Source organism: Heteronotia binoei, chromosome 3, assembly GCF_032191835.1.
Source record: "Heteronotia binoei isolate CCM8104 ecotype False Entrance Well chromosome 3, APGP_CSIRO_Hbin_v1, whole genome shotgun sequence".
NCBI lineage: Eukaryota > Metazoa > Chordata > Lepidosauria > Squamata > Gekkonidae > Heteronotia > Heteronotia binoei.
In genome coordinates this window covers 114,995,829-115,010,001 of record NC_083225.1, presented here as the reverse complement: position 1 = coordinate 115,010,001, position 14,173 = coordinate 114,995,829, and the positions used below count along the sequence as shown (strand labels likewise).

General features: G+C 38.8%; 1 protein-coding gene across 2 annotated transcripts in view; it reads left to right on the top strand.

Moving 5' to 3' along the window:
* CXADR (CXADR Ig-like cell adhesion molecule) overlaps window positions 1-14,173 on the top strand; it is a 110,442-nt gene that overhangs the window by 77,988 nt on the left and 18,281 nt on the right. Inside the window, exons 5-7 of one of the 2 annotated variants that reach the window (XM_060234400.1) lie at window positions 3,417-3,539; window positions 3,799-3,937; window positions 5,105-5,291. In XM_060234400.1, the coding sequence (XP_060090383.1) occupies window positions 3,417-3,539; window positions 3,799-3,937; window positions 5,105-5,291 (449 nt within the window). Of the gene's footprint in view, window positions 1-3,416; window positions 3,540-3,798; window positions 3,938-5,104; window positions 6,902-14,173 lie in introns of those variants that run through there. The other variant, XM_060234399.1, reaches the window with a different exon arrangement.

The following is a 14,173-nucleotide window of genomic DNA, read 5'->3' as shown; positions in this document are numbered from 1 at the left end:
TCTTCTTCTTCTTCTTCTTCTTCTTCTTCTTCTTCTTCTTCCTGAAAGGTCTTCTGTGGCTTCAACCGCCGTCAAAGAGTCCTCCTCCTGCTTGGGATCTACGGTTGGTCCTAGAACGGCTATTGAGGCAGCCCTTTGAACCCTTGGCTACCTGCCCACTGCATCTTCTCGTCTGGAAGACTGCCTTTTTAGTGGCCATCACTATGGCCAGGAGAGCAGGTGAATTGGTGACTCTGCGGTGTGATGCTCCATTCATTTCATTCCATGATGATGGAGTTTCTTTGGCTCCGGACATCTTGTTCCTTCCTAAAGTGGTGTCTAGTTTCCAGCTTAATCTAGAGGTGTTTTTGCCTACATTTTATCCTTCTCTGTCTTCTGCAGAAGAGAGACGTTTGCAGGCCCTAGATGTTAAGAGGGTGTTGTTTTTCGTGCATCGCACTAAGCCGTTTAGAAAGGATCCCAATCTGTCTCCTATGCGGCTCCTAGGTTGGGTTTCATGATCTCTGCGCAGAGACTTTCTAAGTGGATCATGGAGGCCATTAGACTCTGCTACCTGTTGGAGAAGCATCCCTTGCCAGGGCCACTCCACTAGAGCTATGGCTACAGCATTCCTGAAGGGTGCTTCCTTGGCGGACATCTGTTTGGCTGCAACCTGGGCATCTCCTCATGTCTTCATGCGACATTATGCCTTGGATGTCCAGAAGCGTCGCAGAGCACAGCTGGGTACCCTGGTCCTTCAAGCCGCTACTTTTGCATAACTGCCAGCTCCCGCCACCAGGTAAGCCTAGCTTGCTAATCTCCCATGAGTGTGAAGCACAGACCACGAAGAAGATAAACAGGTTGCCTACCTGTAACTGATGATCTTCGAGTGGTCATCTGTGCATTCACACTCCCCACCCTCCGTCCCCTCTGCTGCCAGTAATGGGTACTTTAGCTAGGCGGCAGTGGGAAGGAACTGGTGGGATGTTTGCGCCCACCGGGTGAGCATGCGCAGTGGGGCTGTCGCACATGCCCACCGGGGTTGGGCGGCGAAAAATCCCAGACTTTGGTATTACCAATCAGGGATTGGCTCTGGTGCTTCATCCCATGAGTGTGAATGCACAGATGAACACTCGAAGATCATCAGTTACAGGTAGGAAAACGGGTTTTTTTACCCTTGCTAAAAGGGTAGAAGCTTCTTCCCCTGACATGTTCTGGAATGCTGTCACTGAGGTATGGAGGCAGCTGTTGACAAAGCCTGATTTTGGACCATAGCAGAATATGCCTTAGACAATTGGAGGTGGGGGGACCAACTGATAATAGACCTTGCTTGAGGCCCAGAATAGATGGAATGTGTGGGTGGAAGTAAAAGCCCTTTTGATTGGAAAAATAGGAGGTATCAGGAAAATGCCAGGGATTTTGCATCTGATTTCAATCAAAAGGGAATAGAGATAACCCTAATGAAGAATGATTTGGCAGAGATCTGTACTTGATGCTTCATTAGCAGTTTCCACATGCTTTTCCAGAGTTTATTACTTTTCCATTTTCTAATGTTAAATCACTGGTTTATCAGTTTGTTTAGTATAAACAGCATATGCAGTGGCCATGCATTTTAAAAAATATTGATTCTGTGGACCCTCCATGCCCTTAAAAAAAGGTAAAGGTAGTCCCCTGTGCAAGCACCAGTCATTTCCGACTCTAGGGTGACATTGCATCACGTTTTCATGGCAGACTTTTTACAGGATGGTTTGCCATTGCCTTCTCCAATCATCTGCACCTTTTCCCCCAGCAAGCTGGGTACTCGTTTTACCGACCTTGGAAGGATGGAAGCTGAGTCAACCTGGAGCTGGCTACCTGAACCCAGCTTCCGCCGGGATCGCACTCAGGTCGTGAGCAGAGAGTTTGGACTGCAGTACTTCAGCTTTACCACTCTGTGCCACGGGGCTCCATACCCTTATTCACAGCTAAAAGCCTTTTATTAGAACATTGGAGAGTTAAATGCCCACTTCTGGTAAATCAATGGGCTGAGGATTTTATCAGTATTTGAAAACATAACTTGCTTGCTTATTTTATTTATTTATTTACTTTGGGATTTTTTTAACCCACCATCCCCCAAGTGGGCTCAGGGCAGGTAACAACAGATCAGATTAAAAACAATCAGAACAATAATTAAGAAAACAATGACATAAATTACCAAATGAACAATTAAATGTACCAATTAAAATTTCACAAATTCAAAAAAAATCAGTTGGTGAGCATAAAATATTCATCCTTGTGCAGCCCCATGGCTGGAATAAAGAGGGATTAAATGTTCAATTTCCTTAGTTCTAGTGCTCCTGTGAACAGAAAATGGAACTCTTTGAGCAGAGAGGCCAGATGATTAATTGCTAGGGTTGCCAGTCCCTAGGTGGTGGCAGGGAATCCTCTGGTTTGGAGGCTCTCCTTCCGCTTCAGGGTCATCAGAAAGTGGGGGGAGGGAAATGTCTGCTGGGAACTCTATTATTCCCTATGGAGACTTATTTCCATAGGAAATAATAGAGAATTGATCCACGGGTATCTGGGGCTCTGAGGGAAGCTGTTTTTTGAGGTAGAGGCACCAAATTTTCAGAATAGCATCCAGTGCCTGTTCCCAAAATACCCTCCAAGTTTCAGTTCTTTTGGGGCCCAATTCTATGAGCCCCAAAAGAAGGTGCCCCTATCCTTCATTATTTCCTACGGGGAAAAAGGCATTTAAAAAGGTGTGAGGTTCCTTTAAATGTGATGGCCAGAACTCGCTTTGGAGTTCAATTATGCTTGTCACATCCTTGCTCCTGGCTCCACCCCCAAAGTCCCCAGATAGTTCTTGAATTGGACTTGGCAACCCTGTTAATTGCCCACCATCTCAACTGAAAGCCTGGCAGAACAACTCCCATTTTGCAGGCCTTGAGGAACCACAACAAGATCTACAGGGCCCTGATTTCAGGTGGGAGCTTGTTCCACCAGGTCTTGGCCAGGACAGAAAAAGCCCTGGCCCTGGTTGAGGCTTAGTGGAATTTCTTTGGCCCAAGGACAGTGAGTAGATGTTGATCAGTGGAGTGCAAGTCTCTCTGGGGGTGTATGAGGAGAGATGGTCCCTCAGATATGCCAATCCCAGGCTGCTCAAGGCTTCAAAGGTCAACACCATCACCTTGAGCCTGATGACAATTGAGTATGGACTTGTAGATATTTGGAAACCTTTTGAAGAAACTTATTGTGTAGATCTGCCGCCACCACTGTTATATTTTTTCCTCTTTTTTCCTTCTTTTTAGATTCTATCTTAGATGCTGGATTTTGAATTTTTTCCTCTTGTCCCCCATTTTTTTAAAGAAATATATATTTTTTTTAAAGTTGGTTCTACAAAGCAGTGTTTTTTCCATAAATTTCTGATTACTATTTTGCATATGTACTTTTAGATACAGATACAGATACAGGTGATCTTTTGGTGAAGAATGCTTCTCAGATTTACTCTGGCATGTACATATGTACAGCTTCAAACAGAGTTGGTACAGATGAATGTTCTCTTGAGCTGAACGTGACCCCTCGTAAGTATTAGAAGATTATGAAGAAGTAATAACAATGCTCAAGCAGTAAAAAAGAATTTACCATTAAACTGTAAAATTCCGTTTGCCACCTTGTATGTTTTGATGCATTTGTTTTTCATTATACTAGTTACATGAGAAGTTTTCATAATATATGAAAAAATCGAGTCTTTTGAAGTTTAAACTAAGTGCATGTATTTGTTTTAAGTATATGAAGAAAAATAAAACATGTCCAAGTAGTGTCTGCCTTATCTGTTTCTAGCTACAAATAGAGCTGGTAGAATTGCTGGAGCAATCATAGGCACTTTGCTGGGTCTCTTGTTACTGGCTTTTTTCATCTTCTGTTGCCTCAAGAAACAAAGAGAAAAGAAATATGAAAAAGAAGTACATCATGATATCAGGTATGTCATTATGAGTACCTAAGGACATGACCTCATAATTTCAAATGACACTTCAAAAAATATAGACAAATTGGCTATTTTGAGATCTGTTCATAATTTCATTTTTCTCTCTCTTCACTGTCCGCGAGGGGAAATGAAAGTTCAAAACTGCTTATAAAAATAAAATGCTGTCAGTAGAGCTTGAAAGATTTATGGACACTTTATAAGGTTAAGGAAACTACTTAATATAAAGTTATTATGTAGAAATAAAAGTAGTTCTGACATGTTGGTACTACTTGACTGGGGGGGGGGGGGAGAATCTTGACCAGTAAAACCCTTTCTAAGCAAAAGCTAGTGTCTAAGAATGTTCTAAAACTGGAATCTAACAAGCTGTCCTTGAGAGACAGTTCTAGAAACATAGAATGATTTGTTGCTGTCTGTTCAAGCAACTAGTACTTAGAGTTGAACTACCCCCAAGCATACAGGTATTGACAAGCATTTTTTATTCCTTGTCCTTCACATTTAGGAATGTCTAGTACTTTTGTATTGGTCAGACACTTTTGAATAGTGCTTTGTAATTTTGATCGCTTGTTGAGAGATCAGACATCTTCCTTGAAAAAATTGGCACATTTGTGAGAATATTTTCTAGCAAAGAACAGCAATATTTTGTTGCTGGGAGATGGAATTCTTCTGTGGCTGTTGGATAATGGATTGTGGAATGTAGCTGCATATTACAGACACCTATTTAAGTACCTGAAAACTTTGCTAGTAATATTTGGGCACATGTCTTCCTCTGTACCCACAGCAGTTGTTTGTGATACAAAAAACATTACACATTTAAAAGCAGGCAAGTAGAAACAATGCCAGCATGATACTACTCAGCAGAAATTTCCAGATGTTTTGTGAGCCTTTTGACAGTTATCCTTTTTGAAAAAAACACCTTCTAATCTTCTTCAGAGTTAGTTCACGTCTCTCCTTGAAAAAAGGGAGTGATAAATTTTTCCCCCACCTCAGCAACATGTACATCTCCATATTTGTGAGACAATATAGTTTCACTTGTGATGGATTGAATCTTATATCAACATGACCTTAAGAATAACATCTGGGAGGGGGCTGTTATATGTGGAAAGGCTTTAAGCTGGGTTTTTATTTAAGTAGTAAACTTACAAATGTGCTTTTTCCCTCCAGAGAGGATGTTCCTCCTCCAAAGAGTCGTGCTTCAACAGCCCGTAGTTACATAGGAAGCAATCGTTCTTCTCTGGGTTCAATGTCTCCTTCCAATATGGATGGGTATGCCAAGACGCAGTACAACAAAGTTCCAAATGAAGAGTTTGAACGTCTTCCTGTTCAAACTCCAAACTTTCAACCACCAAAGGTAGCTGCACCTAATCTAAGTAGAATGGGAGCTATTCCTGTGATGATTCCAGCGCAAAGCAAAGATGGCTCAATTGTATAGTGTTGCATTAATTTAGACCCTCAGCAGTTCAGTTCAAGCGGTAACTTGTTCCAGTTCTACACTTTTAAACATAGAATTGATCTCTGAGCATCAACAAGTGTGCTTGGTTCATCAGCTTTGTATTGTGTTTTGACCATGTGCACTAAATTCTGAAACTTTGAGAAGGATTTGACGTCTGTGACTAAGCATGAAACAGTGACATTAATTCCAAGTGGGTATTTACTAAATGCTTACAGCTGTGAGTTTTGGTTGATTAGGAGACACCTGTCAACATGAAGTAAGTGGTTTAGTGATTGTAAGTTTTTGAAGTGAATAATTAATCCCTGTTATAGTGACTGATATAATTTGTGTAAAAGTCTGGAAAATTTGGGTTTGAATTCTTGTAATATAGACTATGAACTTTTCCCCTCAAACTTTTTTTTATGGTTGTCAGTTGCAGTTAATTAGATGCAATTAACTCTGTATGAATTTCAACGTGATTTTAATTGCTTAACCATGTACCAATAGTGATGTTTCTCACTTATTGAAGATGCTAATTTCTTATGACCGTGCAGATGATCTGCTAGGTTGATATTGTGCTTGCTGGCCCTACAGCTGTTAACCTATCTCTTTCTTTCGTGACCAAATAGCAGATTTACATATCTGCACAAAATAGGTATATTTAATTGTTCCTCTGCAAAGAAGAAAAGGCAGGTTTAAGTTTAATTACTGAATTAATATTTTGCATCACATAAGCAATTTTGCCCACTCAGCAACCAAGCATGTACTTGGGATTTGAAATTTTATTTGGATTTATATTTTAAAAAGGTGTTTGTGTGTATGTGTAGTGTTTAATGCTAATTTTATACATGTAACTGTTTTGTACAAATGGAAGAAGGGTATTTTGTCTCTTGGCTTTCTTCTTAAATTGTTAAAACACTGGTATCTTCAATGCCTCTTTCCAACCAAATATTTAAAATTATTTCTGTTTGTGGTATTACATTATTTTTATTACTATATGTGGGGGTGGGGGAGAATCTGGAAGGTTAAGGGAATTCTCAAATTAATCTTGGGTTTTATCTGTCCTTTATAAACTGATGAATTACTAGAAATTTGTAATTTAAAGCCTTATTGGCATTCCCTTCTCATTTCATAAATACAGTATGTCAGCTGTAGATGCTTAAATTGACACAAGCATTACAACATTTGTGTATATAATTCACTCTACTTCTAGTGAAGTACAAGGTCTGATAATGCTTACTTATTCTAGTTTAAATATAATTTATCTGTATAGCTTTGAAAGGATTAGTTAAGAATCTGTGCTGCAAATATCTTTAAGTTTGTTCTGAGGGTTTCATATATTAGTATAGCTAGTATTCAGGACCAGACTGCTTAAGGTCTTTTTCCTAAGTTTATATACAGAATTGGATCTTAAGGTTGTAAATAGCTTTTGTTATACTGAAAAGTTTTCTTTTTTATATTATCTGATGCTGTCAAAGATACTTTTTTCATCTGTGCCTTTCCAATAAACTTTTATGCTTGATTTTAAATTGGGTTCCTGTTATAATATTTACTAGTGCCTGACTGCTTTTCTTAAAGGGTGCTACAAGAAAAAGGTATCATTCTGGAAGTACAGCACTGTTTGACTTCATTCCATTTTACTTGATTCTGATCTTTCCTGCTGGTATTTAGGATGTAGCTTCTGAACAGTGTCCTGTATTTCAAAATAGATCCTTTTTTGCTTGTTTATAGTACTTACAGCATTTGATACCCTTTATAATGAAATCCTTATTTCCCCAATGTTATCAGGTAGACAAATGAATAGGATTTTATTTTGTATCCTATTCATTTTTAAATGAGGACAATAATAAAAGAGTAATAAAAAGACATTGAATTCCTGTTGCTATTTAACTTAATTAAGAGTAATGTTTAAATGTGTTTGCCCATTCAGAATTTTACAAAATGTATAATGTAAACAGACAAAGCATATCATATAAATGTATAATGCCACAACAATCAGAATAATTTCAGCATATTCAATAATTTGTCAACCTGCATGAAAGATATAAATGGGTAGAATGAAGGGTAGCATGATATGCCCTTAAAACTCAGCTCTTGGGTTTAGTAGGCTTGGTGATGTCTGCTTGTTTATAAAAATGCATGGAAATAACATTAATAAGAACTGACATAGCAGATCTATATGTTTTAGGTAAAGACTGATTTGGGACAGGCTTTGCTCCAAGCACTTAACTTCTAGGCCCTTCTGAATGACTTAAATTCTAGTCTGAAGGACACTGCAGTTATAAAGTTTATAAGCTCTCAAAATGACACTTTTGGTAAATGGATTTTCTTTAGGCTGTCTATACCCACATGCTGTTAGAGGTTTAACACACCAGAGAACAGCGTTAAGGGTACTTTGAACACTCAGAAAATGATACTGTCTTCTGAAAGACTGCTCCCTCCCACCACCCCCAATATCAAAATGGTCAGTTATTTATGTAATTCCACTATCTGGACCCATTATCATGGCTCCAGCTGAGAGTTCAGATCACTGAAGTTGTGGCACAGGAGTTCTGTAAACAGTTTGTGAGGTGAAAAAAATCCAGTGAAAAGATATTTCCTTCATTATGGCCATTTTACTACAATTAGCAGACATTTTAAAAATAGCCATTTGATTAAGTCTTTAGGGAAGAGTTAACGGTGTGGTTGTAACATGGACAAATGCACTTGGATAATTTAAGTGTCAGTTGTTGGAGATTGAGATATTGTACAACATGCACAAAAATTAGGCCTTCATTGTAGTTCTTTTGTGTGCTGGAAAACATTCCTTTAGCCTGTAGTTTTGCAGAGAAAGGTGATACAACAAAATTTAATAAATGATACATAAATTTTATTTAGTATGGTTGACACACAAAGGGCTAGTTCTAAAGGGGGAATTTTCCTAGGGTCCCCAATTTTTGAATTACAAAGAGTTCACCCATGCAACTTCCTCACCACCATTGTCCGTGTTCTCCACAGACAGTAAGGACATGTGGTGAGAGCAGGGGTGGAATTCTAGCAGGAGCTCCTTTGCATATAAGGCCACACACCCCTGATGTAGCCAATCCTCCAAGAGCTTACAAAAAAGAGCCATTAGGGATGTGGCCTAATATGCAAAGGAGCTCCTGCTAGAATTCCACCCCGGGTGAGAGTTCTTTCTAAGCCTTGGATTTGCACAGTTCCACAACATTTTGCAGAAGATTATTGGAGCAAAACCTGTGAAATACAGATGAAATAAATTCTAATGGGAGTAGTCCTGAAGGAATCGTCTCATCCCTATTCTTAGTTAAAGGTAGCAAGCAGTTAAATTTTAAAAATACCTTAGTGGCCCTTTGCAAGTTTTAAGTTCACTTTCATGTGTTTGAGTCCATTAGCTTAAAAAAAAGTGATTGAATCCCCCAAAGCAAGAAGCAGTATATCTGTCCACATGATCTAATCTATATCCACATGAATCTGTGTTTTTTTCTGAAATACTATGTGAACATAAAAACATAAGCGAAGCCATGTTGGATCTGGCTAATGGTCCATCCAGTCCAACACTCTCTGCCACACAGTGACCAAAAAAACCTGATGTCATCAGGAAGTCCATCAGTGGACTAACACTCCAGAAGCCTTCCCACTGTTGCTACCCCCCAAGCACCAAGAATACAGATCATCACTGCCCCCCTTAGTGTTCTACCTGTACTTTGTGGCGAATAGTCACTGATGGACCTTTGCTCCATATATTTATTTAATCCCCTCTTGAAGCTGTCTGTGGTGGAGCCACCACAGCTTCCTGTGGCAATGAATTCCATTTGTTAATTACTCTTTGGGTGAAGGAGTACTTGCTTTATCTGTTCTCTGTGCTTTCAGTAGTGCTACATAGAAAATTTAGTATGAGGATTTTAATGTGCTGCTATTTTGTAATCTATAAACTAACATATGCCAAGATAATGCTCTCTTTTTAAGATGTGGCCTTTATATTTACATTGGGGAAAAGAACTAAGTGGACATTTAATACAAAAATAATTTCTAGTAACAAAGCAGATAAGTTTTAAAAGCATCTTTTTTTGACATTTTGGACCATGCCTCTAAATGTGTTCATTTGTATTGAACCATCCAGTTTCTTCACTGGAATGAAGCAAGGCAGAAGACAAGGCTAGTGATTTCACTAATTCCATTATTTCACTGTAGGACCCCCATTTTGCCTCCTGTTCTTGTTCTGAGAGTGCGCTGATCACAGGAACTGTAGCAACTGCAGGAGAAAGTGGGAATGTCCTGGTCTGCAAAGTCCATGGATAGTTGGATACATGCCATTGCTCATGTTGTCATTTCATTCTTTTTACTAACACATATTTATCTCTTCTGATTGGTGCATCTCTTTATAGACAACAGAATAAAAATTCTGAAAGGATCATAAAGAGCTTCATATTCCAATAACTACTGGGGGCCATTAAGCCTCAAGTGTTAACATGCAACTCACTTACTAGAGCAATGATACAGGGCCTTAATTATGCATTGATGCAGAATTGGCTTTGGAACTAGTGCTGTTGTTTACTGGTGGTTTTTGTTTTTGTTTTTTTAAAAAAAGCACTGACATTTGTAGGACAGTTCCACATTGCTGTAGTTGCATGATTTGTATGCTACTTGAAATAAAATGATTAGTGAAAACTATTACGCTGTTATTTCGATGCATAGTTTTGTGTGTGTGTGTCTTATGGGGGAATGACTTTTACTTGTTGCGGTCTTCCTCTGTTATCTTCTGCTTACTCAAATTGGACTAAATAAAAGATAATGGACTCACTAGAGATCCTAGTACAGTTTTCTCAAACCATGAAGGCTGTACTAAGTATGGGGGGAGGGGACTGGATGGGTTATAGATGGCTATCATAGTTCATTAATACATATTTAAAAGATGGGGTAATATTTGTGACTGTGATCAAATGAAACCTGTAGCTGATAATTACTTTCTGCAATACTATTCTTGGGTTAATACAAAAGGAACTGGTGAAAATGAGATTTGAGAAATGTTAGTCCAGATTATTGAGCATATGGATGATGGTTCTGTCTTGGGGTGGGTTGCTGCCATAATGTTGCACTGTGGAAAAGCAGCCAGATGTGCCAGATGGCAGAGAGACTGGTATGGGTGGCAGTTATATTAATGTGCTGTACTTCCATAATGTTAATTTTTCTAGATGACTCTGCCCAGACCAGATTCAGGTACAGGTGTGTCCTTGAGTAACATTCAATGGCAGTCTTCAAGCAGTGGCTGGACAAACACTTGTCAGGAGTGTTTTATGTTGATCCTGCATTGAGCAAGGCGTTGGGCTAGATGATCTCTGACTCTTTTCAGCTCTATGATTCTGTGATTAAACTCTAGGTATCTAGTTAATTTCCCTATATTGGATTACTCCAGTTGTCTTGATATGGGCCAGACTTGGCCTTTCTTCAGTAAGGACTTGCATACTTGTTGCTTTAATTTTGGAGTAAACAGATGAAAGCCTCAGCCTCTCTATCTCCCGATGCTGCGGTTTATCCTTATCTATAATGATAGCATCTGGGTCACTAGATATAAGAGTATTTTTAAATGATAATCTTTTCTAGTTGACTTCCAGGAGGTTTCCAAACTTGGCTCCAAACTCTGTGAATGGATATGCACCTTTGATGATTTGATGGATAGACATATAATAATAGGCTGCAAATTCTCTCCCTGGTACAAATGTATCAAAGTGGATCACAATAGAGCACATTACTTGTCTAAAATCTTTACAACCTAAGATCAGCCATTACAGCCATGCACTTTCAAACAATGCAATCTGTCAAGTTAACAGGACATTATTTATGTCAACAGGTTGCTCAGCATCTTTTTGATATGGTAGAGATTGATGGTCTTCCTCACTACACACCAAGAGAATACATGCAAAAGCAGAGCTTGAAACTTAAAATCTTTTAGGTTTGTAACCCGTTTTGTGTGGCATCTTTATGGTTGTTTTTATTGTCCATATGCTTTATTTAGATCAACTTTGTAGTGTTCTTTGGCCACATGCAATAAACATATTTGATCACTTAATTCCCTGCAAGAGGTACATATTAACAACATTTGGTTCGTTATGGTTATAATCACACAAATAATACTACTAGAGAATCTTAGCATTTATTTTATCTTTTATTACTATGTAACTGTATGCATCGTTAATACTGACTAACTCAAAATATTTTATCATCCAGTACTGCTGCATAGATAAAGGAATGCAATTATTTGAGTCCATAAAAGTATCTGACCCAAAGTAAAAAAGGTCACAAGCAAAGAGACTCTTAAGAAGCTCTTCGGGGTCAATATAATAGATTTCTAAACACAGAAGTTGACTCAGGAAGTAGAGAATTGCTCCTTTATTTATCCAGTGCCCATGGTTCACAAAATTACATTTAATAAACAATGCAATTTGATGGTTTTGAAATCTGCAACCCAGCTTTTATATCATTCTCCATGCAGTGGGAAGCTGTATGTCCTGTGTTCTTAAGCCAGGAGGTTTGTTTATTTTTGGTATAATTAAGGTCTCTCTCCCTCTTATGGTTGAAGGATGGAGGGGGTGCAGGTTCTCTGTGTCAGTATTATGGAAGACAATGACAGTTTCTAAGCACATGCTGGGAAAGTGAAAGTAACTGATCTGCCAGGTAGATCATCTAGGTGACAGGGGGTGGCTACTTGCCAGATTGCATCAGCCTGGACAATGTCAGCATGACTCAGCAGCAAGCTGATTGGTCACCTGGGGAGATGAATTGTATAAATGTACAGAGACACTTTACTATGTGTGGGTTATGTATGGTGGTGTTGCAGCGGAGCATTCTGTCGGTTTGGAGAGTGGAGGTGTAAATAAATAGTATATAGTAGTTTTACCACTGCTGTGTGCAAGCCTTCATTCTTTGCATCACTAAAGACCACCCTCACTAAACACTGGCGCATCAACACTCTGAAGTTAAGGCACTGAAGTTTTACCTAAGGCAGTTGAATTTATCAGCAGTGCAGTTTAATTATTCAAAAACAGCCACAACAGTCTTGCCAGTAAAGAGGCAGTGGTCTCCTATAAATTTAAGCAGAGAATCTCTTCATGGGTCTTGCTCGTACCACCTACTCGCAAAGGAATTGTTTTTCATCTCTGAAGAATATGAACAAGGTGGTTCTGAATCTGCTAATCTAGTCTCCCTTTTAAGTTCGTCAGCTTTAAAGAGGTGACCATTTATGTATAATTGGGTGGTTAGCTCACTGTCTGGGTCCAGAGCCTTATATTTTTGGGGAGAGAGAAAATTGGAAAGATCACTTACTATTTCTTTCATTGGCAAGTTGTTACTTGAAATAAACACCATGCCATCACTAACATCAATAATTGAGATAGCAATAAGATGAGATTATTTTAGATTGATTTTAGACTTTTATATTATGTAAACTTAATGGTAAATTTTAAATGGTATAGAAATGTATAATTGTTTTATTGTCCAACATGGCTTTTGCCACACCCTGTAAGCCGCCCTGAGCCTGCCCCGGCGGGGGGGGGGGCGGGGTATAAATAAAATTTTATTATTATTATTATTATTATTATTATTATTATTATTATTATTATTATTATTATTATTATTATTATTATTATTATCTATACACAGAACAAACCTCTGAGTTTCTCCTTATTCTTTTCTTCTCATTCCTCCTCTTCTTCCCTATGTTCAGGTCAGTGGGCTGTTTCACTGAGGCATCCGTGTCCTTTTATTTTCTTCTCTGATGATTTAATGGTGGTTTAGACTGTCCTCTTTCTCTTATAGATTTCTCACAGAATTTTCTGCAGCATATATTAGATGTTTCTTTGCTAATTAAGCAGGAAGGGAAACTTACATAACAGCTTATCTAGGACTTGTTTCTTTCATTTGAGTAGACTAGGTATCAGGGAGCATCTGTTAAAATAAACAAGAACCTTTCCAGAGAGTTGTTATTCTGATGCCGTCTTAACTGGAACTTGTTATATTGACCTTGAGAGAGCTGAAAGACTCCTAAACACACCTTCTGAGAGGAGAATCCTCCTAACTTTCAACCAGCCAACAATTCCTTCAGTGCTTCTGAAAATGTGTAAGTTTTTATCCTCCTTTGAAATCTTTACAACCAGAGTCTTCACAGATGAAACTGTTTGATATTAATTCAAGGGACTACAAGTAGGAAACCCACCACTTACGGTCTTGAATCTGGAGCCCTTACCAAAACAATTGGCAATGACTCAAGCCTACTCCAGAATGCAGACAAAAGTTTCTGTATCAGCTCAAGCAAGATCAAGGTGCCAAATAAAATAGAACAGCTGTATCCTGCAAATTCTCCAAGAATATCTCTGTTGGGGGAACAAACAAACCTTTCCTCTACATTAGAGAAACTGAACTCACTGCAGCACCTTTATACTGCAGCCAAGCCTTTTAATTTAATTCTCTCTGAGACGACCATCCAACAAGCCCAAGACTCAAGTTTATAGCGCTGATTTGACTTCCCCTTTCCATGACATTGATAACAGCTTGCAGCTCTTTCATGATCTTTCAAAGGTGCTAACTCCAACTGTACCAGCTGCTTATAAAGTTGATGCATCAAAGGGGGAACCAAAAGCTGGCAGTAGAGCATCTCAAGTAAAGACCACCAAGCCCTCACAGAAGCCTCCTTTTATACAAAGTAAAGACCAAAGCATCTCTGTGGAAGACCCAGAGGAACAGCTGAGCCTTGAAAGTTCCAGTGTAGTAGATTGTGAGAGCAAATCAGAGGCTGGGAGGAAAGCATG